The 21592-nt window shown below is 49.6% G+C and overlaps 2 protein-coding genes across 3 annotated transcripts in view; both read right to left on the bottom strand.

Moving 5' to 3' along the window:
• Positions 1 to 4324, bottom strand: part of LOC100934323 (DNA (cytosine-5)-methyltransferase 1) — a 40982-nt gene extending 36658 nt beyond the window's left edge. Inside the window, exon 1 of the mRNA XM_031947495.1 lies at positions 4064 to 4324. Within this exon, the coding sequence (XP_031803355.1) occupies positions 4064 to 4143 (80 nt within the window). The 5' untranslated portion in view covers positions 4144 to 4324. The remainder of the gene's footprint in view (positions 1 to 4063) is intronic.
• A 2100-nt stretch (positions 4325 to 6424) lies between these two features.
• On the bottom strand, positions 6425 to 18978 carry S1PR2 (sphingosine-1-phosphate receptor 2). Of its 2 annotated transcripts, none has more exons than XM_031947496.1 (2): positions 18481 to 18978; positions 6425 to 11621 (listed from the first exon to the last, which is right to left on the bottom strand). In XM_031947496.1, the coding sequence occupies exons 1-2, from the start codon at positions 18515 to 18517 to the stop codon at positions 10468 to 10470; spliced, it is 1191 nt and encodes a 396-aa protein (XP_031803356.1). In that variant the 5' UTR covers positions 18518 to 18978; the 3' UTR covers positions 6425 to 10467. The 2 variants fall into 2 exon arrangements, with proteins under 2 accessions (XP_031803356.1, XP_031803357.1); XM_031947497.1 differs by lacking the exon at positions 18481 to 18978 and adding an exon at positions 16687 to 17098.
• Positions 18979 to 21592: the final 2614 nt, after the last annotated feature.

Here is a 21592-nt window from a genome sequence, read left to right on the forward strand (position 1 = left end):
AATATCTTCTACAGACACAAAATCCCATGCCTGTGGCAACTCTTAAAAGCAGCAGCCTCTCCCATAAGAAAGCATCCTTCTGGATCAAGGTGAGATGGGCTAAATTTGAAAGTAAAACTGATTTTATTGATCTCTGCTTCTTTTTGTAGGGCTGGAAGGATATAGAAATATGTCTTGAACTTTCAGATACTAAGTTGATCTAGTTTGATCCTTAGGCTTCCAGCAGTCTGACACCTTTGTAAGTCACTCTCCCAAAATAGAGAAGGGAAAATAAAGTATTCTCAAAGGCACAAGTCTTTTGAACATGTTAAACATGTTTACAATAATCAAAATAGTTTTGAGTAGTGATTATTGGTTTTGTTTTCAATGGCTGAAACAAGTTATTTTTAGAAACTAAAAATGGCAAAATGTTTATTCTTTGAGCATTCAAAGCTTAGAGGCAATAAAAGATCTGAAAAGAAAAATATACTTTAACATTTTTGAATAGCTTCCTAAATTTATATAGATAAAACTTTAGAAAAAAATATTTGCTATTCAGTCATGTCTGACTCTGTGACCTCATTTTGGGGGTTTTCTTGGCAAAGATACTGGAGTGGTTTGCTCCTTCCTTCTCCAGCTTATTTTAAAGATGAGAAAACAGGGAAATAGGGTTGAGTGTCTTGCCCAGCTAGTAAGCTTCTGGAGCCACATCTGAACTCGCTTCTTCCTGACTTCAGGCCCAGTGTTCTATCTGCTGAGCCACCTAGCTGCCCCAAAATATAATTGGATCCATGGTAAAATTTCAACCATCTCGAAATTTCATCTGAAGGAGTCATTTATCTACTGTAAATATCAAAATGTTTTATTTTGTCATTTGTGATAGAAATCCACCTTCAATCAACACTTATTAAGTCTGTACAATGAGCAAGGGGCACTGCAGTGATACATCTTTCCAACTTTCTTAACTATAGTTTAAAGTATGATGGACCTGGTAAGAACCATCAAGGTGACTATGGAGCAATACAGTAATCTCAGTCAGAAGAAGGGCTATTTGCCTCTTTTCTAAATGGTTCCAAACAGCCATGTTTTTTAAATTCTCGGGTTAGTTTAAACAAATTCTATGATCATCTTTAAGTACCTATATATCCTTCTAATTTCTAGGTTTGGAAGTCAGATAATCAAATTTCTTAAAATTGTATACAAGTTAAAAGTAAACAGAACCAGAGCACCTGAAAATGTATTATCTTACAAGTGTATAAACTTTATACCTGCATGAATGTTACATTTAATGTCTGTTTTCCTAGAAGCATTTTATGCTTCCTAATGATATTTAACTTTATTCTGGACAAGGGAAGCTCTCAGGTAACACAGTTCTGGACATTTAAGTGTTAGTGGACATAATTTGTGTATCTATGTAAATAAGATTTTTATTTCTAAAAATAAAATTTATTTTCATTTCAAATCTATAAATTATTCTTCTTTGTACTTGGCATAAGCATACTATAACATGGGTATAAGACACCTTGTACAAAAAAGCTACTTAGTAAATATTTGTTGTAATTAATGAATATGTGAAATCAACAACTTATCTTCATCACAGTAGTAAACCTCCTTTGAAAAGTGCAAATACAAATACAAAAATAAATACAATTATGAGTAAAATAACTATTACCATAGACAATAGAGTTTAGTGCTATCTGGAAATCCCTTCCTATTGGTTTTATGTATTAATGCCTGCAAATTAAGATGATACTGATACTCTACCACCTTGTTCTGTAACTTGTCATTTCTGAGTCCTTACTCTCCTTTGCTCTACTTATGGACAAGGGTTAGGTTTTGTATAAAGATCCAGGCTCATGAAGAGGGGAGACTGGGAATAATTATAAATCAAATAATTAAGATGATATAAGAAGGCAAATGAAAAACAATTTGAAAACCAACTCTTAGAGAAAAAAAAAATAATAAAAAAAAAAAAAGAAAAGAAAACCAACTAGAGGTAGGAAGGAGAGTATAATGAAGTTGGAGAAGGCCTGTAATCTACTTCTGACTCTGATAGCTATCAAGATCCCTTTTCTTGGAGGTAAGCCTACAAGGATTCCTGGGTCCTTTCTAAATCTTATGATTCAAAGTGACTTGCCTAAAGTTACCTAGGTAAGTAGCAAATACAGAACCTGAATCAGGTCTCCCAATTCCTAATCCAACTATTAACAAAACTCAGCAAAAATCTTACATATTCGCATTACTGTATTTTACACTGTGATGCAACAGTAAATTCTCAAGTTCTACAGCAAATTTAAAAAAACTCTCACTTAGAATTATTTAAGTTGAAAACCTATTGGGGATATCAAAAAACCACAAAGAATTTGCTTTAAGCACAATATTTAAAATGTTTTTACATCATTTCTAAAAAATACCAACTTTAAGCTCATTAATTAAGATTTAAATGCCTTGATGAAAATAACACCAGTATAATTAAATGTTATTTTTTTCTGGTGCTAAGAGCTGTTTCCCTCTTAAAACAGTATTTAAAACAATAAATATCAAGTAATTAGACACCTAATACTACACTTGGAAGATGTATGTTACCAAGATCTTACTAATCATAGCAACTCCTTCGTGAAGTAAGTATTTTTCCTCAGTGAAATGAGTGCAAGTGAGAGAGATATTTAGTCAGTTGCTGAAGGTCACAGGGTGAGTCACTGGAGTGCCAGGATAAACTTGAAGTTCTAACCACTCTCTAACCACTAAAAAAATACATGGGGACAAACGAATCTCAAAGCCACCTAATAAGAATATACTACTTTTTAAAAATGAGTTTGTGCTCTGGGTTCATAGAAAAATTTCTCTGCCAAAGCAAAGTAGGCAGCTGACCTCTGGCTCTAGCCACTAAAAAAATGCCCCCACTCTTTTTAAAAAAAATTGTCTCTTTACCTGAACATCTTCGTAATCATCTTGCTCCAGGAGGGAGGCAAGAAAAAAAAAATACAAATTACGTAGCAAAGTAATCAAAGGTTATCCTTCCATAATAAAGACAATTGTAGCTAATTAATTGTGCTTGTAATGGCACTGGAAAGAACAAACTAACAGCTAGATATCTGATATAGGTTCCTTCCCAGGGAACTTGCATTTGCTACCACAATTACACGCAACAAACACAAACCCTTGCTACCAATCAATCTGCAGGGAAATGCAATAATGCTTCCAAATGAGTAACTCTGCTGTTAATTTCATGAAAGAGACCAAAGAAACGGCCCAAGGGGGCCGTTCCTAGGTCTTTACAGGCATAGGGAGAAATGGATGAGAGAGACGACCAGGGTACAAATCCTAAGGGAGAGAAAACTCCATGCCTCGGGCAGTCCTGCCCTCTCCGCCTCGTGCCCCAAGAATGAATGTCTCGGGAGGAGACGCCGGATAGAGCCCACCCCAACTGGGGGGGCAGAGGGGGAAGAAGCGCCCGGGGGCCTTCCCAAAGAGACCCGGGGAGGCCTGCACCCCTCTTCTGCCTGGGTCAGATGCGGCCTGCCCCCCAGTAGCCACACGCCCCAGCCTACCAATCCCGACCCCCGCTAGGGAAGCAGCAAGTGAGGAGGGGCCCCAGGCGGGGGCGGGGGCTGCGGCGGCGGCACCCCCCACTTCCTGTCACAGGCACCGCTAGACCCCCGCGCCCCCGCCTCCCGGGGGCGTCCCCACCCCCCCGGCCTCCGGGCTACAGCTGACAGTCCCGTCTGGGGGCAAGGCCACGGGCAGCACAAGGAGGTCCCAGGCCAGGGCCGCCCGCCTCCCTCCACACGCACCTCCGAGACTCGACTCGGCGTTTTGGCGCCAAATGTCCCGGGGAGCGGGGAGGGCGGCGGCGGCAGCTACGCCAGACGGGGCCCTCGCGGACCGACGCCCCCGGAGGGACCCGCGGCCGCGAGCCCAGCCAACGGCCAACCGCCGGCGCGCGCGAGCCATCTGCCCTGACTCGGGGCCCGGCCCGGCACCGGCCGGGCCTGTCAAGCCGCCGGCGCGCGGCGGCCCCGGCCCAGTCCGGCCCGGCCCAGTGCGGCCCGAGCTCCGGTAGTCCGGGGCGGGCGACACTTACCGTCTGCGGACCTCCTCCGGCAGCGGGAGCGCGGGCGAGCCCGGCGCGGCCACCGGGGCCGGGCCAGTGCGGGCGGGCATCTCGCGTGTCCAAGCGCGGAGCACAGACGGGGACCTGGGGGGCGGGGGGGACGGAAGGGAACCGGCTCCAGCCGCGCAGTGGATAGCGCGCGGACCGCCGGCTTTTCGCGCGGAAACCAGAACCGCCGATGCTGGGGGTGGGAAGGGGGATTGGAGAGGGATATACCAATTGGGAGGGGGGTGGCTGGCCGGAGAACGGGCGGGGGCGCCTGAGCAACCATTCCGGGAAGGACTGAACCAAACTCAAAGGCCCGAAGGGGGTTTTGGGGAACGGAGGCGCCCGCCCGGGTGCCGACTCCCCTCCCCTCCAGGGCAGTCCCCTCCGAACCCCGCCCCACGCGGCGCTGTAGAAATGGAGGAGGTCGATATATGTCATCTAGTGGTCCCGGGGAAGAGAGCCGAGCAGCCTGTACCATGGGCAGCCAGGAGAGGGGAGAAGACATGGACTGACCCTAAACCTCTCGGGAATTCCAGGGCAAGGCTGAAGGAGAAGGGGAAAGGTAGCCGTTAGACCCTGATGTTTTTGGAGGAGGTTGGATCCTGAGGACCCACCTCTATCTCTAGATGATAGCTGAAACTTCTCCAACACGGCCTCCATTATAGCCCGCCTGCGCTCTAAGCTCAGCCTCTGCTGTAGTCAGCCTGTTCGGTCAGTGGCTGCCTACAGGCAGCTTGTCCTGGCCAGACACTCACTCTAGTCTTGTGAACCCCTAACTGCAGACTGTCTGCTCAGCCCCTTCCTGTTTGGTCACAAGGTGTTAACTCACTGGAATTGATAGAAACAATGCTTAAGTTTACACCTTTGAGAGTTCACAAGTCCGGGAGATTCACAAAGTCACACCTCCCACAATCCCACTTTCTCAGAGGAGGAATCAACCTTTGGGTTCACACCTTTAAGAGATTCTTATATATGATCTCTTAGAGTCAGTCAGTTGAGAAGAGTAGAACTGCAGATTCAGAGGGAGCTGGAAGCAACAAAAGACAAGCTGCAAGAACTCTTGGAATCAAGGAGGGAGATAGGCCTCTAAGAAAACTAACCGGGCTATTTTGGAAGAGACAATAAAGGATTTGAACTTTTAACAGCTGGCTGCATTAGAGGTGATTGTTGATCTGAATTGAAACTAAGGCTGCCTCCAGAAGCCCCTTGAGAAACCTGCTCCCAAAGAAACATCGTATTTTAGAAAAGAAGTGAACACCACAACTGCCTACAGTCAGCTTGTCTGGTCCAACCATTTTTTTTCTGTCTAGTAAACCCCTAACACACTGTCTTTTCAATCACTACTTTTATTCAGCCTTTCTTTGTCACTCTATATTGATAGTTATTCTGTCAACCAAACATTATAAACATTATATCTTGTCAATTACTGCCTAACAGTCTGTCTTATCAACTACCTGTCAGTCAACCTCATCTGTCAGTGTCAGTCTTTTTAGCATCAATTAATTTTTTATTCAGTCAATGTCAGCATCATAAGAACTTAGGGTTCAACAGGATGATTTCAGAAAGGCCTGGAGAGACTCACACGAACTGATGCTAAGTGAAATGAGCAGGACCAGGAGATCATTATATACTTCAACAACAATACTAGATGATGACTAGTCCTGATGGATCAGGCCATCCTCAGCAACAAGATCAACCAAATCATTTCTAATGGAGCAGTAATGAACTGAACTAACTATACCCAGAAAAAGAACTCTGGGAGATGACTAAAAACCATTACATTGAATTCCCAATCCCTATATTTATGCACACCTGCATTTTTGATTTCCTTCACAAGCTAATTGTACAATATTTCAGAGTCTGATTCTTTTTGTACAGCAAAATAACGTTTTGGTCATGTATACTTATTGTGTATCTAATTTATATTTTAATATATTTAACATCTACTGGTCATCCTGCCATCTAGGGGAGGGGGTGGGGGGGTAAGAGGTGAAAAATTGGAACAAGAGGTTTGGCAATTGTTAATGCTGTAAAGTTACCCATGTATATATCCTGTAAATTAAAGGCTATTAAATTAAAAAAAAAAAAAAAAAAAAAAAAAAAAAGAACTTAGGGTTCAGTTCAAAGCTAGGAGATCATCTCATCCAACTCTCATTTTATAAAGGAGACAACTGAAGTAACAAGGTCAATCAACTTGTTCAGTTAGGACGTGTTGGCCTGTCAGTATCAGTCAGTTGATGTAATTCATTAGCTCCTATTACCCATTTGATGATGCTGGATGCCTAAGAGTCAGCAGACCCCAAAATCTTATTGCAATTAATTAACTCCCATTTTTAGAGATTCTTTCAAAAGCTCTGGGCTTGAATCGGAAGACTTCCATCCTATAACTGACCCCCCCCCTTTTTTTTCTTATTCACTAAGGGAAGGGAAAGAAAGCTATGCAAACTGGCATTCTAGGCTGTTAGTAGGTGAATTTTAGTGGAAAAGTGCAGAACTAGAAAAGGCTTCAAGCTAATGCAAGAATTTTCACTTTGAACATTTTTCCTGTTCCCAATTACAGCCGCTTGCTGTGATCCCAAGGGTAGAGGCAGAGTTCAGAAGTGGAACAGTCAAGAATCTGAGTCTCAGCCAAACCAAGGTCAGACACAGTAGGAAATGTACATTGCCAGTGACATAATGGTCAGTCAGCCAGAAGACCAATGAGCTGAGTCATCAACAAAGCTGTAGGGTTAGTTACACACATGGACTGTCAGCTTGACTGAGTTCCCTCTCTCAAAGGTAAAGGACAGTAAATGTAAACAAGTTCAGGGGCCTAGAATTGTTAGCACCTCCTCTTCTCAGCCCAACAGAACCAAAGAGGAACCCAGACAAGCCAGCCTTCAGTGTCCAAAGCTCCTTTGGGCTTTGAATGACCCTATTCTCACACCTTTGACTCAATCAAGCTATTGAGTTTTGTATAAACTAATGCCCCAGAAAGCTCTCACTGAAATGCAGTAGAAAAAGCCTGTTGGAATACCCCCTCTTACCTGCTGAACTGGGTCTTCTAGTCTTGTCTGGAGCCCAGAGTAGAATTGAGAGTTGTGTGTATGCAGGAATGGGTATAGGATCAGATTCCCTGACCTATCCCCAAACTATGACATGGGGTGTGGCCCCAAACTTTCTCCAGAACATTTTGTATCCATGCTCAGCTCCCTGCTTTTTTCTGGGCCTGGCTTATGAGAACCACTCTATCCTCCAGAAAATTGGAGGAAATAGGTCATTCCATCTCCATGGGACAGTTCTGGATTAAAGAAAGCCAACTCGAAAGTCTTTTTTCCATCATTTGGACCTGGGGTCAATGTTGCTAACATTCTACAGAGAGGGAAAATGAGGCACAAAATAAGGGGGAAACTACAGAACTCAATGGCTCATTTTAAAATATGAGTTTCCAAGTGCCACATGCAAGCATCTCTTCAAAATTCCCCCACCATTGCCCCACCCAAATGCCATGTGGGGTTGTATCCACTGGAGGAGCTGCTCCCCAATGCCTCTGGCCAAAAGCTCAACTTTCTAAAGTTGTCTCCAAACTCTCATTCTTCCTGATCTTAAGTGGAGTTGGAGGCCCTGGGAAGGGTTAGTCTAAAAAGAGTATGTGCCTAAGCCAAAAGGGCACCTTGAGTGTTTTTGTGAAACTCGGATCTTTTTCTGTCTCTTTGTACAGGTTTTTTAGTATCTATATGTAGAATAGCTGTGTGTATGCAGTACACTGTCTTCTTTTTTCTGTATCTAAAAATAGGAAATAGGTGTTTTCTTTGGGGTTGTCTCCTTACACACATATCTAAGAGCATTCCTTATGTGGCTTAGTTGTATATTGCTGAGTATTAGCAGAAAAATAGAGATTCATGATCTGGAGAACTATTCCTCTTCTCACCTTCATCTCAACTGCCCAAAATTTTTGGGAGGAAATCTAAAGTTCACTGTTAGGAGCTTCCTCACTTTATGCCCAGTGTAAATAGAAAGAGAAAAGGAAGTTCTCCTGGAACCCAAGAAGGCAGGCTGACTAGGGAGGGGGTTCTGGAAGTCATACATCGGGAGCTTTTCCATGCCTTAGTGGGAGCTGTCAGTCTTTACCTTCCCCTGGGGATGAGGGGATGGGAGAATGGCCATCTGTAGTGGTGGCGATGAGTAGAAAATCACTGCTCTTCTTTACCTTCTATAAAAGGGGGATGTGGATGGTTTAAAAGGACACTAGAGGTCTGGATGCCTGGGTTCTCTTCAGCTGTCCTTGGAAACTGTACTTCAGTTTCCCCATAATCCTTAAGCGGGGATTGTTCCAGAAGAATGCCCTACCAATTTGGGGGGGGGGGAAGGGAGGGAATGTCTTTTCAGGGAGTGGCCCAATGTGTATCAAATCAGCCTCCAGAGAACTTGGTGTTCCCAACTTTGTTGAATATACATTCAGCTCCCCTATCCCGCTGACAAATGCCTATGGAAAAGTCCCCAGACGGCAGTAAATGTTAGGGAATCAATAAATCATTAGGTTTTGTTTTGTTTTTTTTTTTTGAGGGGTGGCTACCCTGAGTGAAAAGGCAAACCCATTTTAGAAGCCACCAAGATCCCGTCTTTGGGATATGGGCAGGAGCCTAATAGGAGCAAAAAAGGAGGCAGGTTTCTAGGGCACCCGAGTCACCAGGCAGCAACCAAGATAGAGAGGCAGACAACCCACCCCCAGCCATAACCCCTGAATAGATACGTGTCAGAGGCTGACCCCTCAAAGCCTGGACATAAAGTTCTCCTTCACCCCGAGCAGCAGGACCCTGGCAGAAGACAGTGCTCAAAATGGAAATCCTGAGAAAAGTCAAACTGAACCGTTTTAATCAATCCAAGGTCGGGTGCTTCGAGAAGGGAGAGCTATTTGGGATTTCTCAAGAAGGCAGACATAGTATGCAGTCTGTCCCTCTCCCCCCTTTTTTTCTTCATTGCAATTGTCTTTGGTAAAAAGTCTCAGAGTCCTTTGAGGACCTTTTTGCCCTATTAGTGGACAGCAGGCCCCGGGTGAGATCCTAATCCCACCCCCAATGGGAATGACTTTCTAGTCATTCCATAAGAAGCATTAGGATCGGAAGGAGAGAACTGTTTCTCCCTCCCCTTGGGTTACTTCAACAAAGACCAGAGAAACAAAAATGTGGAACATTAAAATTACAAGTCACTGAGGAAAAACAAAGGGGTGGGGAGATGGAGACATACACACACACACACACACACACAAAAGCACACGCACTCTCACAGACATAAATATACATTTTCATTTGTACCGTTTGGTTCCCTTCCATCCACAGGACACCAGATTTTTTTCTGTGGATTTAGGGGGTGTGGAAGGACAGCAAGCCTCAGGGCATTCATTCTTCCAACTCCCATTCAATAGAATTTGAACTGGGTAATAATAGCCAGTCTGCTGGGGTTGGAGGTGTTGTGCAGGAAACCATAGCTTGTAGGGGTTGGCAAAGAATGGATAAATGGGGAGGCAAGCCATGAGGACAGCAGGAACACTGAACTTGGGGTCCCTGGTGAATGTAGCCTGTGACACCCCCAAGAGCTAATCCCAGTCTGGAATGTCAGGAGCACTCCCCTACTCCCCAAACTGCTCTAACCAGTGAGGGGGGGAAGATGACAGAAGACCTGCAGGGGGAACCTGGCTCTGGGGGTCCCTGGTGAGAGTAGCCTGTGACCCCCACAAGAGCTAATCCCAGTTTTTTTCTCCTTTAATCTGGGATGTCAGGAGTACTCCCCTACTCCCCAAACTGGTCTAACCAGTGATGGGGGGTGGGGGTGGGGAAGATGACAGAAGACCTGAGGGGGAACCTGGCTCCTGGGGGGAGGCCTTCCACAGAGTGGCCTCCTCCCTGTTCCCCCAATCCTCCACATCAAGTCTGGAACTTCAGCTTCTTCTCCCTTCACTCCCCCCCTCCCTCCAACAGCGCATTTAGCCACAGAAGCCCGAGAATGAGGCTTGGCCACCCTCCCCCTTCCCATCTTGTGATTTCCCAGCATGTGGTGGGGTGAGGAAAGGAAGGAGCTATAACTGTCAGCTGTCAAGATTTGGGGAAGCTGTGGACTTGTGCAGTTGGAAGGACAGAAAGGGAGGAGCCCCTGTACTCTGCAGAAACTGGAAAAATGGAAATTAAAGGCATTAGCTATTTACACAAGGGAAGGAACAAGTAAGGGGGGTAGGAAACATGAGGCGCTACCAGGGCAGTGGTAACAACCTCGGCTCCTCACAGCTCTCTACTCTGGTGTCAGGCTTTTGGGGAAAGAGCATTTTGTCTCACCTCCCATCCCCGACCTTTATGCCTTGGAGACCCCCTTGTGGGTCCCAAGATGCATCTCCTGCCAGCATAGCCCCCCCCTCACACCACCGTGTTCCCCTCCATGAAGGTGGGCGACGTGGGCATGTGCGTCCCCCGCTCCAGGGAGCTCGAGCTTCGGAGGGGCAGGAGGCAGCGCCCAGGGGCCCCACCTCGGTCCTGGCGTGCTCGCGGTCCCCAGCAGCACAGGGGCCGAAGCACCTCCCGCCGCAGGTCTCTGCTGCGCCACGTGTAGATGACAGGGTTGAGCAGAGAGTTGCACGTGGCAAAGGCAAAGAAGTAGTGGGCTTTGTAGAGCACGGGGCAGGCCCGGACAGGGCAGGAGGTGTCCAGCAGGAGCACGATGAAGGCCGGCAGCCAGCAGACGATGAAGACACCCAGGACAATGGTTACCGTCTTCAGAAGAGCCAAGGTGTGGGGCCCGGCCAGCTCGGCATGGCTGGAGCGCACCACACAGTAGATGCGCACGTAGAGGGCGACGATGGCCAGCAGGATGGCCGTGAAGACAGTCACCACGAAGAGCACGTAGGACTTGGCGTAGAGCGGCAGCACGGTGGAGCAGGCGTCCAGCCGCCCCAGGCAGTTCCAGCCCAGGATGGGCAGCCCCCCAAGCGCCAGCGAGATCACCCAGCAGGCCCCAATCAGCAGCAGCATCCGGCAGCTCTTGTCGCTGCCGTACACCTTCACTTTGGCGATGGCCACGTGCCTCTCAATGGCAATGGCCAGCAGGCTGAAGACGGAGGCGGAGAGGGTGATGAAGGCCGTGCCCTCTCGGATAAACCAGAGTACCGGGGTCAGCTGCAGCGTCCGCGGACCCGACAGCAGCGTGTTGGCGATGAAGGCCGCGCCCGCCAGCAGGTCCGAGGCTGCCAAGTTGCCCAGGAACAGGTACATGGCCGAGTGAAACTTGCTGTTCCTAGCCACGGCGGCCAGCACCAGCAGGTTCTCCAAGATGATGGCACAGCACAGCAGGATGATGAACGCCGAGGCTGCCTGGCGGGATGGCGTGTCTGGGGGGGCCGGGGTCTCCTTGGTGAAGTTGTAGTGTTCAAACACCTTGTGGGGGTTCAGGTAGTCTTCGTAGGGGCTGCCCATGGCCAGCCCCCGCTGGGGTGGGGTGCTCTTCCACACCCCACCCCCCTCCCCCACTAAAAGCCAGGTGGGCTCAGCAGGCCGAGGCCATGGGGTGGTGAGAGCTGGGGGGGAAAAACACAAGTCAGTCAGCAACCTGAGGAGATTGAGGGCAGGGGAAGGGCTGATCTCCACACCCCCAGTCACAGCTGAGGCCTTGTTAGCCCCGGAGAGCAGGCATGGATGTCCCCCCACCCCAGGGTAGGACCAGCGGCCCATCACCGGGACAGATCCTGATGCTCCAAGTGAGGCATGAGAGGGTCAGAAGGGAAAATTTTCACCATCCCCCAAACGTGCATTTTGCTTAATGCCACTTGCCAACCTTTATACCATTTACTACCTGTTCCCTTTCCAAACCTTGTTCAAAATCCAGCCCTGCCAGGAGGCCCATCCCTGACTCCCCTTCTCATTCCCTCAGTAGCTACAGACCCAATCTGTACTATGGCCGCTGGTACCCCTGTGTCTGGGTATTTATCAGACAGAATAACCTTCCTCACCTAAATTGTGAGCCATGGTCTTTCTCCTTACCCTCCTTCTAGAGTGCCCAGGTCCGGGCCTTTGCACCCTGGGCCCATGATGCCCGTGCCTGCCTGAGGGAGGCTGCACCCTTGTCCCCTGCTCTGCATCACCTCCCAGCTGGGGCTGCAGCCCCATTACCTAAAATGCTTGTGCGATAAGCATCGGAGTGGTTCCAGGTGCGCAGGAGAGGCCAGTCTGGCCGAGTCCTACAAGGGTTACTCTTTTCGGAGGTTGTTTTACTGGGCCCTCGGAGCCAAAAGCTCATCCATGCCCTTCTCTCTAAGGAATACTCTGGAGCTCAGCATGAAGCCCCACCCCCAAACTTGAAGAAGTCTGGGGCTACAGACTTCCCTCTGGCCTTAGAAGGGCACTCCGAACTAAGAAAGGGACACACACGCTTTGTCCAATCTTGTGCCTTAGGGGGATGGGGATGAGGGGCTGAGTCAGGGAGGAGACAGCTCTTTTTCAAAAACAACTCTTTGTCATCAGCAGGATGGGGGTGGGGGTGGAGGGTGAGCTCAGACAGGGTGTCCCAAGGGGATAGACAGGAGGGGGGGAGGACCCCTGTGCTGAGATATATTCCAGATGTGCAAGGCCTCTGGATTGGGGTGGAGCCCGTGCTCCAGTCATATCCGGTCCAGGGAACTGATGAGGGAGAGAATACTGGGGGGATGGGCAGTGTGAGGAGCTCATGGGAACAGGGGGGGACTAAGAGAATGAGAAGAAGTTGGGGGTAGTGTCCAGCTTCCAAATGAGAAATTTCCAAACACGGCAAATGGAGACATTGCTCAGACTGGGAAGGAGAGATGTGTGTCAGGATCTGTACAGCCAGATTCTTGCAGACACATATTTTGAGTCTCCCGGCCCAACTCAAAACAAGAAGGGGCCTCTTCTAGGTTGTACAGGGCAAGGGGAGAGGGGTGGGGAAAGGGAATCTCTCCAGAGAGAAAGCTTCCCCAGTTCATCCAGTTTCATGCTCCCTGTCAGACCAGCCTCTCCCATATAGGAGTGCAACTGTATCCCGCCCTTCTCCCCACCCCCACCCACTCACCTCTTCATATTTCAGTAGGTGCTGCTCTATAACCCTGGGTCTCCCCTCATGGGCTGGGATAAAGCCTTGGAGGGGAGCCCGTAACCCAGGTGGTAGGGAACCAGCTCCCCCAAATGCCATCATAACAAGAAACAGGAGCCAGTTCCTTCCCTGTCTCCATTCCCAGTCAGCTTGGTCCTGACAGATAATACCTACCCTGGGACTGGGAATTCACCTTGTGTGGGTCCCTGTACCCTCAATTAGTGCTGCTGCCAGGGTCTTCCTAAGGAGCTCTTGCCCCAAGACTCCCGCAGACCGTCCAGCCTTGGGGTAAGCCATGCCCAAGACTGAGGGTCTGGTCCTGCAGGGCTGGTTCTGGGCTGCCTGGGATAGGGAGGGGGGAAATCTGAGGCAGGAGAGAGGGCATCAGTCTTGGTTTGGAAACAGAGGAGGATTTGTCTGTCTCCCTCCAGGACTGTGGCCCTGCCCAGCTCAGCTGACAGAGGCCCCTTGTTCCCAGGACTCAACCTTGGGCTCCATGACAGATGGAGTTCAACCAGAGGCAAATCTGCCCAGGACAGGACTTACACGCCTGGCCTAACACGGTGACAAAAGTCCCATAAAGGAACGAGGGAATCCTTGGGCTATTTCCCCACCGGAGAAAGGCCTGTTGCTTGACGATTTTACAGAAGCCTCACCAAATTCAGCAGAGGACAGTGGCCCTTTGAATTCTCAGGCTGATCCTTTGGCTGCTTTAAGAAGGGAAACAGAAAACTCTGGACTTCCTTTGGGGAGTAAAGTTAATGCTAATTTTAGACCTTGAGTTGGATGGAAATGAAATATTGACTAAAAGAACCAGAACCCCAAGCCGTGGCCTTCTCAGACCACATAGGGACTCACTAACAACCAAAGTGCGTCTCTTTGAACATCCACTCCCACGGGCGGTTTTTAGTATCTGCCCAGTGATTTCTCCCCTTCTGCAGAGATTCACAGATTGATTGACAGTTGATTTCGGAAGGAAAAAACTCATCTGGACACGCACCAGCAGGTTCCTCCTCCTCCTGCCCTCAGACAAGAGTGTGGTTAAGCATGTAGGAAATCCAGACCTGCCCCACACATAACCCCGGCCACCCACGGCCACTTCTCACACACCCCCCCGCTGGCTAAGGCCGGACCCCTCGGGAAGTGAGTTCCTAGGCTTTGGGGTCCCCCATAGGGAGCGGAAGGTCACAGATGGTAAAGCGAGGCACTGCCCCGCCGCATCTCCACCCCCTCGGGTCAGAGCCGACCCCCGACACCCCCAGGGCTCGGGAGAGTTCTCCGCGCTGGGGCAGGGGAGGGAGATGTACGGCACTAACCGGCCTCCACCTCCGGCTGCAGTGGAGTCTGACTCAGACCGCAGCCCCTTTCTCCTTCCTCGCCCGGAGCCACGCTCGGCTGCGCAAGAGTTAAAGTCTTTCCAGTGCGGGCTGAGGAAATCGCCAGGCCCAAAATGGAACGAGGGGCCAGCAGGACAGGGCCGAAGCGGCCTAGGGAGGAGGCAGGGGAAGGGAGAAGCGCCCGCGGGGAGCCAGAGAAAGCCCAGGCAAAAGAGCCCGGGCCGAGGGCCCCCGGGCGGGGGAGGGGAAGAGATAGGGATGGCTAATCCCATCTCCCTTCTCTTCCCCCTCCATCCAATTAGAACCCCAGCCTAAAGGATAGCTCAGACGGTTCGACACGTGGTAGTTCCGGCCTTTGCGGCTCCGGACTCGTGTACCCTAAGGGACTGGCCGCAGCACCTGTCGGCCGGCGCTTCCAACCCCGGGCTCCAAGCATCGGGAGACGCCACTGGGAAGTGTCCATTAAGGCTTGGGGAGATCCTTATCTCCCTCTCCGGATATGGAGGCCAATCTGGGCAGGAGCCTGCCCTGGAGGCCGCTACGAGAAGCCCTTTAAGGCCGGTAGCGCTTCCAGACTCCGGGTTCCGAGGCGAATGCCTGGGACCTCCGGGAATCCCGGGGCTGGGAAACGCGGTCGCTGCTCTCTTTCCCGTCGGAGTGCATCTCCATGGTGACGGGGCCCCGCCCCCACGGGAGTCCACTTGTGCCTTATCGCGCCCCTGGAATGCTCGGTATCTACACCCGGCCGCCCCTCTTATCTCCGAGGTTGTGGCCTTTTAGCCTTGGATTCTCCTCGGGCTTAGGCCCCGGCTCTGGTGCCAGGCGTCGGACTCCTTAGCTTTCCCCGTAGGGGCGGTTGTCGCCTGGAGCCCAAATGTCCCTCCCAAGCATGACCGGTCCAGCGGCCGGGTTCTCTTTCCGCTGGGCTCTAAAACTCTGGATAGAGGGGGCGGGGAGGGGGTGCTGGAGGGAAAATTAGGGAAGGGAAAAAGGAAAGAGGGGGCGGAACCGGGAGGAGCGAGGGGAAGTGGCAAGGTGTCTGAGCCCCAGGGAAAGTTCTTCCTTAAAGAGGGGAAGGGAAATCGGGATTAGACGAACTTCTAAGAGCCACCCAGACACAGATCCTGGGGAGCAGACCCAGGGCCGAGACCCTGACATAGCCTAAGGGTTCCATGAAGAGAGGAAGGCCAATTCCATTCAAGATGCCTTCCCTAGGGCTGCTCGTGGGCCCTGTGCCCGAAGAACATCTGACGATCATGAGCCCCTAGGGAAAGTCCCCGCCGCCGCTGCTGTGAGTCAGTCTCGAGTCCATGGGGGCCTCGCGGGGAGCGGGATCAAGCACACGCCGAGACACCCTCAGTGACACGCGCGAGTCCCCGGAGATCCCTGACAACGCTTCTCTGACTCCTGTGGTTCTCGTTTTGCCTTCCGAAGTACGCCCCGCCATTCCGGGAAAGGGGAAGGAAACTGAGGCAGCAGACAGCAAGGGAAGCAGAGAACCGGCCGGACAGACGCCCCTGTTTCTGGGAAAGTTGACTAGTCCCTCGTTCCTCTGTGGGGTGGACTTCAGAGTTCCTGTCTCTACCGCAGAACCTCTTCGGCAAACCACAGGAGTGGGAACTTCGGCCCGAAACAGTGTGCCGGGTTCCTCTGCCCGAGTCCCGTCTGACATCGCCCGAGTCCCCAGGAGCCCCATCTCCGCCCCCATTCCGTTCGCTATGAAAGTACAGATTCCGCCTCCGCCTCCGTGCAGACTTCCTGCCATCCGAGACGAGGGAAAAAGAGGGGAGGAGAGATGCGAAGAGGGGGCCAGAAAGAAGAGGAGAGGGTCTTCAGAAGGCGGAGAGGTCCCGGCCCTCAGATAAGAGAAGCGGACATCAAACTTCCCTCTGGACTCTGAAAGAACTTGTGAAGTTGGGGAGAGGGAAGGGGGAAAGCCCTGAAAGAAAAAAGGAGGAAAGCCCCCTCTCCTTGCGACCGGGCTACAGGCCAAGGTGGAGGAAGGGGAAATTTGTGTGCGCACGCGCCCCCTCACTCGGCCGCAGGTCCCCTCGCCTCCGGATCCCACTGGCCCCAGTGGGACTGGGACCCGCGCAATCCGAGCGGAGGGCTGGGGAGGGAGCCGGGGCAGCGTCCGCGGGGAGCGTGCCGCCGCTTCCCTCTTCTCTCACAATGACAATCTCCCGCGCGCCTCACGCTCACCTGGCTCCTCCCGGGCCCGGCTCTGCCTCCGACTCTGGAGCCGCCTCTCTCCCGCGGCTAGCGCGGATCCCTGGGCCGGGCCGGGCCGGCCCCAGCGCGCAGTCAGTGCTCCGTGCCCCTCTTGCGCTCCCACAGCGGCCGCGACTCGGGCTGGGACTCCCCAGCCGGCCCGGCTGTGCCTGGGTCGTGGGGCGGGGAGAGCCACCGCCTCTGCAGCCAGCTCGCTCCTCCCCGAGCCCTTCCCCCTTTCTCCTTTCCGGACGCGGCTCCGCCACAGCCAATGTCTTCCAGATGTGGCTGAGCCCCGCGCCCCCGGAGAGGCGGGAGGGAGGCCGGAGAAGGGGCAGGAGGAGAGAAAGACCGCTAGGATAGTGGGGTAGCCTGGGGATTGATTGTGGGAGAGCAATTGTTGGGGCGGGGAGGAGCACAAGAGAGCATACCTGAGAAATTAGAGCAGCTATCTCAAATGTCCAAACCGTAGCAATCCGGGGGAGGAGGGCAGAGGGGGAGGACTATGACTTCATTCTGGCCCTAGACTAGGGTGCCACTGCTAACCTTCCCGAGGCAGTCGGAGGGACAGTGTCCCTTGTCACGCTCCCACTCTGAGCCACTGGAAGCCCAAGGCTCTCACCTGACCCAAGCACTCTGAGACAAAGAGAGTATCCTTCCACTCCCCCGACCCACCAGGTGCCCACTTAAATGACCATTCTTTCAACTCTCTGAAAACAGGACTGGTGGCGTGACTTCACTGGTCCACAGATCTACACAGCCACCCAAATTCTTCCTCCTGGCCTTCCCACCTCCCAGGGGCCTTCCTGAATATATCCCTCTTCTCTCAGCAGCCCACATTCATATCAAACCCAACCTTCTCCCTGGCTTCTTTCAAATTAACTGAACTCTCCTTATCCAGCTAGTAATTCAGTCTAGTTTGTAAGGTTTTTTCCCAGGGAGCCCTGAAGTAAACTGGGAAGTGGATGGGGCCAAAAGGCAGAGAGACATGTGGTTTCAAAGGGCATACAGATTATTGTAAACATTGAGAGTCCTGGGGAATACACAGAGGGGCAAATTGGGAAGAGGGCCCGAGGTTTCTTCCTTATTAGGTCCTTATTCTAAAACTGGTCTGCCCTCAGACTAATACACTGTTTATCTCCTCTGAGCTCACTCAGGTTTGTTCAGTTAGACCACCATTTATCTCCTTTTCCCAATCGAGAACCTTTTTTGACCCACAGTTAAAGTCCTGCCCTCTCTAATCTGATTCAACTCAGATTCTTAATCTCCTCCCTCCCTAAATTGGAGCCTTATCCTCAAAGTAGCCCTTTCCTTAGTTCAAACACACCTCTAAAGCCCTCTATCTTTATTCCTTTCTATCCTCAATTCAGAGGTCATCTTTCTCTTAATTACTCTCCCAGAATACACATCTCTGTCCCATCTAAAATGCTGCCTTGTTCAGCCTCAGCAACCCTGTATTTTTTTTAAAGCCACTGTAGATTCCCACTATAACAGAAGTACATGGGGCCAGGGCTGAAAAAATTCATAGTCTGGGAAGATCATGACTGTCATCATCAAGGGACTGAGCCATGTGCAATAGAGGAGCCTGACTGGGCAGTGAACATGGATGTCAGATCTTGAACAGTTCCAGAATGGGCCTTTTTCTGGACATTAGCTCTGGGAAGTGGCTATAGGCAAAAGGAACAACCTTCAGGCCAGGTGGCTGTCCTTTCTTTCTTCCTCATCCCTCCTTGCCCAGCAGAACAGATAGACACCTGAGTGTAATACAGAAAGATGAGTACTCACCTAACCATTGAAGATCTCTGAGCGGATATCTCTTCATCGCTTCAGGAACCTGAAAGCTGCTGAGGAAGTCACTCTGCTCCTTTTCTGTCGCCTGTTTTTAGTCATCTCATTGCAATTGCGGTTCATTGCCTCCAAATACAGAAATGGGGAAGACAGTGTCTGTGAAATCACCTCTCCTCCAGACAAGTGACAAATTCACATTCTCTCCCTACAACAGAGACTAAGACTGACCCCCAGATGGTCTCAGAGTCAGACCCATATATTGACTGACTTGGATTCAGATCAACAACTCATAACTCAAAGATACAGTCACCTTTACCCTTTGGTCTCAGACTCATTGACAACTCAATTTCTTAGTCTCACAGACAAATAGATTCAAAAAGAAACTCACTGTATATAAGATAAAAAAGTGTGAGCTAGTAGAAGACAGTACAGGTAAGTGGATTCATAGAAGATTGAATGAACTAATCCTGGGTAATAAATGGTGCTTAAAATTTGGGGGGGGGTGCAATTGGGTTAAGTGACTTACCTGGGATCACACAGTAGCAAGTGTTTGAGGTCATATTTGAACCCAAGTCCTCTTGAGGGCACATGGTAGATTGAGGGAGGGATAAGAAGGAAACTGTCTCGGAGAAAGTTAAAGCCCTGGGCTTCTAGTGGCTCAGAGTGGGAGAGTGACAAGGGACACTGCCCTCCAACTGCCTTGGGAAGGTAAGCAATGACACCCTAGCAATCAATGGCTGAACTCCAGGGCTGGTACTCTATCCACTGTACAACCTAGATGTCCTGGATGATGCTATTTCTATTCTATTTGGAGACTAGATGTTTCTAGCTGAGAGTCCCAGGGATATGTCCTTAGCTCAGAATTGTTCAACACTGTTATCAATGACTTAAATGAATCTTTATCAAATTTACAGTTGACTCAAAGCTAGAAAGAATAGTTCAAACAACTCACAGAAAGATGTGCTCATCTTATTAAATCTAATAGGGATAAATATAAAGTCTTCAAAGGAGATTCAAAAAATCAATTTCACAGATCCACGATGGGGAAAGAAGCAATTCATGTGAGAAGAGATTTTAGTGGAGCAGAAGCTCAATATGAAACAATAGGGTGATAATCTAACAGCCCAAATTCAAACACATTTCCTCCTCTGCAAAATGAGGGGATTGGACTAAATAGCCTCTAAGACTCCTTCTAGATCTAGATGTGTGAAATGATCTTAAGCTGCTTTAACGATGGTATTATTAATGAGAGAAGTAACAATCCCATGGTCACTGCCCACTTCATCTGTGTTGTTTTCAGTTTAGGACACCATGTTTTCTGAAGAACTTTGTGACAAACTAGTGAATGCAGAGTACTTTGACCGTGCAGGGAAGGGGATTGTGAGTACTCCCTATGAAAATTGTGGAACAGTATTTCGTTTAGAGAAAGAAAAACTTAGAAGGACTTTGCTCTAAAGTATTTTAAGGGTAGCAAAATGGTAGAGTGGATAGGAATCTGTGCCAGGAGTCTGGAAGAAGTGAGTTCAAATCTGCTCTCAGACCCTTACTAGCTGTGTGAGCCTGAGCAAGTCACTTAATTGTTGTTTGCCTCAGCTTCTTTATCTGTAAAATGGAAGTCATAATAGTTCTTACCTCTGAAGATTCTTGTAAGGAGAAAATGAGGTAATATTTGTAAATCACTTTGCAAACCATAAAGGCGAAAATGATAATAATGAGTCATTAGTTTTGTTCTATTTGATGCTAGAGAACAGAACTAGGTGAATACTTATAAATTTTAGGGAGATACATTTAGGCTTGTTGTAAAGAAAAATTAGAGCTGCTTAAAAGTAGAAAAAGGTCCTTGTGATAATGTCATCCCTCAAGGACAACTCTGATGAATATAGTAAATGATCACTCAGGGAATGTAGATGTGATTTCTATTCAGGTCCAAGTTGGAATGTATGACTCTCAAGATTTCCTCCAATTCTGAGTTTCTGTGGTTCTCCGACATACAGATTCAGCCCCTTAGTGCCTCTCTCATATGTCCCAAGTACAGAGCCTACAGATGACCCACCACTTTAGCCCTACCTACTTCGCTGAATATATAAAGAAGCCACCTTTATGTTTGGGGAGGGGCAGAAGGTACATGAAGCCTCCTTTGTCCTTGTCATTCTGGATCTGAAACCTCTTTGTTGTACCACCTGGAGTCCCTCTGGACAACTTCCATCGGATTCATACATACCTACCCCTAAGTTTAGCTAGTGGAGTGAGATAAGAGAGTAAGAAGGATTCGTGGTCCCATGACTCTTACCCCACTGGACAGTCATCCCTTCTTCAGGTTCCAGTCTTTGGTGTCGGAACCAAGACCCAACCTTCAACTCCAATCCCTAGTCCTCCCCTCCTCGCCTGCCAAATGTTAGCATCTGACTGGGAGTAGAATGTTTGGGGAAAAATGGGGGGACAGGACTGCCTTAGGGGAGAAGGTCAGAGCTACCACTCCCCAACATCCCCAGTGCTATTTTAGCCCCAAGTGACAACTGTATCCAGGAGTGGGGGAAGGGATTGCCTGCTACAGAGAAGATTTCCAGATGTTCTTCTTGGCACTCTGAAGGGATGGAGGGGATAAAGGAATGGGAATATGAGGGGGTGGGGCCCAGTTTTGGCTGGAAGAGTCACTGGGGGGGGGGGGGCCTTGAAACTCCAGGCCAACTCTAGCCACGTCTACAATTGTGTAGTAATCCTGAATCACCAGCTTTCACAGGAGGATCAATTAACTCTGCAGGAGTTGGGAATGGATGCAACATGAGCCCTTCCCCACAAATATCTCATCTAATAGCCCCAGCCCAGGTCCTGTGTGTATGTGTGTGGATGGATATCTGGCAGGAGGGGAAGTGGAGCAGCTGTTCTGGACTCCCAGTGACCCTGTCCACCCCCCTCCACCTCCTGTCCCCATCAGTATAATAGCAAGAGCTCCTCATACACATACACACAACAGAAAGCTGCTTGAGCACAGTGACTATCACATTTTGTCCCTAGAACTTAACAGGGTTCTGGGCACCTAAAAGGCCCTCAATAGAGGTGTTGAATAAAACTGTATTTACATGTCTTTTTTTGTGACCATAAGCCCTTT

The sequence above is a fragment of the Sarcophilus harrisii genome, chromosome 1 (assembly GCF_902635505.1).
Source record: "Sarcophilus harrisii chromosome 1, mSarHar1.11, whole genome shotgun sequence".
In the NCBI taxonomy this organism is placed as follows: domain Eukaryota; kingdom Metazoa; phylum Chordata; class Mammalia; order Dasyuromorphia; family Dasyuridae; genus Sarcophilus; species Sarcophilus harrisii.